This window comes from Crocuta crocuta, unplaced genomic scaffold (assembly GCF_008692635.1).
Source record: "Crocuta crocuta isolate KB4526 unplaced genomic scaffold, BGI_CrCroc_1.0 scaffold506, whole genome shotgun sequence".
Lineage (NCBI taxonomy): Eukaryota > Metazoa > Chordata > Mammalia > Carnivora > Hyaenidae > Crocuta > Crocuta crocuta.
In genome coordinates, this window is record NW_027528991.1 from 2,243,844 (window position 1) to 2,248,069 (window position 4,226).

The 4,226-nt window shown below is 62.7% G+C and overlaps 1 protein-coding gene across 1 annotated transcript; it reads left to right on the top strand.

Moving 5' to 3' along the window:
* Positions 1-1,412: 1,412 nt before the first annotated feature.
* On the top strand, positions 1,413-2,495 carry GPR31 (G protein-coupled receptor 31). The gene has a single exon (XM_077757374.1). It carries the CDS (start codon positions 1,413-1,415, stop codon positions 2,352-2,354), a length of 942 nt encoding a protein of 313 aa, XP_077613500.1. The 3' UTR covers positions 2,355-2,495.
* Positions 2,496-4,226: the final 1,731 nt, after the last annotated feature.

Consider the following 4,226-nt stretch of genomic DNA (forward strand, 5'->3'; position numbering starts at 1 on the left):
GGAAAGTTTTTAACTTCGTGACCTTCGGCCTCAGCTGCTGGGAGGTCATCTCGGAGCCCTTGCAAGGTCACGCCTGACAGAGGCAACTTTTCCATGGGGGCTTCGGGCGAGCCAGGTAGTAATGCTGTAAGAGGGTCTCAGACCTTCATCACGACCCTGCAAGTAAGTGCAGTCGTCGTCAGGGAAGAGGCTGGTGCCCGATGCTCGTTTGCTTCCCCCAGACCACACCGCAGCTCACTGGAGAAATCAGAGTTAGAACTAAAGTACATTTAACTCCAGAGCTCAAACCACGGTGAACAAACCCAGATGAGGGAGGGTCGACACTGGGTCAGGACCCAGATGAGGGAAGGTCAACGATGGGTCAAGACCTAGATGTGTGAGGGTCGACACTGGGTCAGGACCCAGCTGAGGGAGGGAGGGTCAACAGAGGGTCAGCACCCAGATGCGGGAGCCTCAACAGTGGAAGGGTCGAGAGTGTGCAGGGCGCAGCCGAGTCAGGGTGGAGAATGGCCCAGAACACGGTGAAGCCTGGTCCATAATGGGAAGGGATGACTGCATTCATTGACTAGTTATAGACTGACACCCACTTTGTGCAGACACTGGTTTGTCACGGGCACACTGTGCCTGTCGCTGGGCTCATGCCCCTGACATTCTGGGGGCATCTATGCATCTTGACCGGCCATCAGTTTTCGTCTGCTGTCGGGTCTGGTGGAGGCCCCTGGGTCCAGACCCTAATCCAGGTCACGTAGGAGGGAAGGAAGGCCCCCGGGCAGAAGATCAGATTTGGCAAAGTAAGAATCAAGCAACGATGGTCACCCGTGAGATGGCCCGGCCTCCCGAGCCTCCTCTGTGACAGCAGGGACCGAGCTGACTGCCCGTGTGGGAGACGGAGCGCCGGGCGAGGGTCTCAACACATTCTTTCTGCAGAGGAGAGCTTCCCGTGAGGCACAGTCACGCGGCAGGACCCGGGGGCCCATCGTGGCTCTAACCGTATAGAGACAAGAAGCCTGATGGAGTGAGGCCCTTCCAGCTCCTTCTGCAGCCCCCGCAGGGGCAGAGCTGCGCTCACCCCGCTATTGGGGCCGTCGTCTCCTCAGTGGGACGCCGGATGATGTGAAGTGAAACACAGCTTCCCGTTTTCAGGGCCAAACAAAACAGAACAAAACCAAAAGGGCTTTTTCCCTCCCCCGCCCCCGATCCTCTTCCCCTAAACAAATTTTAGTTTGCTTTTGACTCCCTCCCGATGCCAGGTCAGTGTTTTCTCGCGCTGAGAAAATGCAGAACTCCAGTGTCCCGCGGCAGGAAAGCGCCGGCGTCCGTCGCTCTGCGGAAAGGAGCCGGCATCACCCGCGGCCCCGGCCCCGTGCGCTCGGCCACCTTGCAGTGGACTCCGGCAGCAGACGCGCGGCAACATGCTGGCCGCCAACTGCTCGGTGCAGAGCCGCGCGGTGGAGGCGACTGTAGCCGCGCTGCTGGCGCTGGAGTGCGGCCTGGGCCTGCTGGGCAACAGCGTGGCGCTCTGGACCTTCGCGTTCCGCCTCAAGGTGTGGAAGCCCTACGCCGTGTACCTGCTCAACCTGGTCACCGCCGACCTCCTGATCGCCGTCTGCCTGCCCTTCCACGCCGCCTTCTACCTGGGCCACAAGACGTGGCGCCTCGGACACGCGTCCTGCCGAAGCCTGCTCTTCCTGCGGGTGCTCGGCCGCGGGGTGGGCGTCGCCTTCCTCACGGCCGTGGCTGTGGACCGTTACTTCCGCGTGGTCCACCCCCGGCTGAAGGTCAACCTGCTGTCCCCGCGGGCGGCCTGGGGCGTCTCGGGCTGCGTCTGGCTCCTGCTTCTCGGCCTCACGCACCAGAGCCTGTTGGTGCCCGCGGCCGCGTGTCCCGGCCTGGAGCCCGGGGCCGAGCTCTCCTTCAGCGCCGCCTGGCAGGAAGCGCTGATCTTGGCGCAGTTCGTTCTTCCCTTCGGCCTCATCCTGTTCTGCAACGCCAGGATCATCAGGACGCTGCGGCGGCGGCTCCGGGACCCCGTCGGGCAGCCCAAGCTGCAGAGGGCCCGGGCGCTGGTGACCGTGGTCGTGGTCCTCTTCGCCGCGTGCTTCCTGCCCAGCTTCCTGGCCCGGGTCCTGGTGGCCGTCTTCCGAGCGGCGGGCGGCTGCAGGGCCCTGGGGGTGATGGTGCACGTGTCCGACGTGAGCAACAGCCTCACGTACCTGCAGAGCGTGCTGAACCCCGCGGTGTACTGCTTCTCCAACCCCGCGTTCAGGCACTCCTACCGCAAGGTCTTCAACACCCTCAGGGGCCGAGGGCGGGAGGCCGAGGCCCCGGGTGACATCAAAGACTCCTACTCCTGAGGCGGCCAGCTCGGCGGCCCGCGGTCTGGGCCAGAACGACCACCGCCAAGGGCTCCGGAGAGAGGACGTGCCCAGGCTGCGCTGCAAGGGTGTGGACCCACACCCGGGCACAGCGCGGGAATGTCCTCATGGGCATGTTTTCTGCAGCTATTGTACGTGATCGGACCGCAGGCCACCCAGCCAGGGCCTCTGCACCCACGACCACGCAGGCTACCCGGCGGCCCTGGAAACACGCAGCGGCCGGGCACCCACCCCCGGGGGAAGGCGCTCTCGGGGGTCCGTGAGGGGCATCGTCCCTGCGCTCCCCGCTCCTGGTGAGTCTTCTGCTGTCTCTCTGCCTCAGCTGCGAATGCACAAGGTCAGCTCTCTTCCCTCTTGCACAGACTTGTGGTGACTGATTCGGGAAAGCGGGACGTGGGGCTGCTCGGCCAGGTCCCAGGCTGTGGGCACCTTACGTGCCCCATGCTCAGCACGCCCGGCACGTAATGTTCGCTCCATTTGCACAGATGGTGCCTTATGTCCAAGACCACACGGCTCCCCAGTGTATCATAAGAAACACGTTCCTACTTCGTATGACGAAATTGCTTCCAGACGTTCCTTCTCGAGTCTGAATGTCTAGGTGCTTTTGGAACTCACTTTGCTCCCCCGCTCTGGGAAGTCACTGCACATGATGCCTCGTGGGAGAAACGCACAGTGGGCGACCCGAAACCGCACGTGAAACTGTGGTTTCCACCCGACACTGGGCGGGGGGGAGGGGGCTCGCCCGCAGCAGCCGCGTCATCTCGTGTCAGGCTCCTGAATTGTGTCCCAGACCTGGAGCTCACGATGGCGACCACAGAGTTTAGAAGCCTCCTCCCTAACTGCCTTGTCTCTCGTTCTCTGTTCAAACCTGGTAGTGGGGACCCCAAAAAGACCCCGAAATGCTTAGAGGAGGTACAGGGTCTACCTCATGAGGAGATCCACACCTGTCACCCTACCTGGAGCCACACTGCGTTGCCCACACGGAGAGACCCGGAGAGATCTCTGCTTCTCCCCGGGCCGCCCCACGGTCTCTGTAACACTTAGGGTGGCCTGGTGACGTTGGGCAGTAGACAATGACAGCCCCTCCCGGACGGGTTGGCCTACCAGCCGGGCTCCTCAGAACCGAGGTGGGCGTGAGAGTTGTCCCCTAACTGCGCCTAGCTCATAAAGCGTGTGAAGATCTGCCTAACAGAGTCCCCGGAGGCTCGCCGGGCCCTCCGCGACGCTCCCTACTTTTCAGGGGCTTTGTGTCCTCTCCAGGGAGTGGGACTTCAGGGGCCGGGTGTGGGGGGCTGAGCTGGCGACACTGTGGGAGGCTGAATAAAATTCTCTGCTGTGGACGCCTCTCCACCTGCCCCGAGCGTCCCACACCTGCTGCTTTTTAAAGATCTAACTTTTACCGTAAACATTCCCCGCATCATGGTAAGCTCTCCACGGGCCGTTCTTTACTCGATTACCCAATAATCCGACCAGATGTTTCTTAACCGCTTCCCTGAGTCTGGACTACGGTCTGCAGTCCTGTCACAGGTCACTCGCCCTGTGACATCCCACAGCCCCCACAGACCTCACTGCAGCCATGTTCCCGGGGGCCCGAAGCCCCCACACGGCCTGGACAGGCGGGCGGCCCAGCGCCATGCTCTGCTGACCCAGCACAGCCGTCTCCGGCTCTGTGCTCGGCCCCCACCAATCCCTGCTCATTGTTAGCCCGGTGACTGGGGGTCTCCTCACAGTGTTACCAGCAGGATCCTGGGCAGAGCCCTGGGCCTCCCCTCTGCTCCTGGCCGCACGGCAGATGGAGGCCCAGGATCTTTCAGAAAACCCTGAGGCCCCTGCCACCCCCCCCGCCCCCGC

Bases quoted from the DNA above. Each gene is read 5' to 3' on its own strand.
- GPR31 (XM_077757374.1), top strand. From the start codon at position 1,413: ATGCTGGCCGCCAACTGCTCGGTGCAGAGCCGCGCGGTGGAGGCGACT.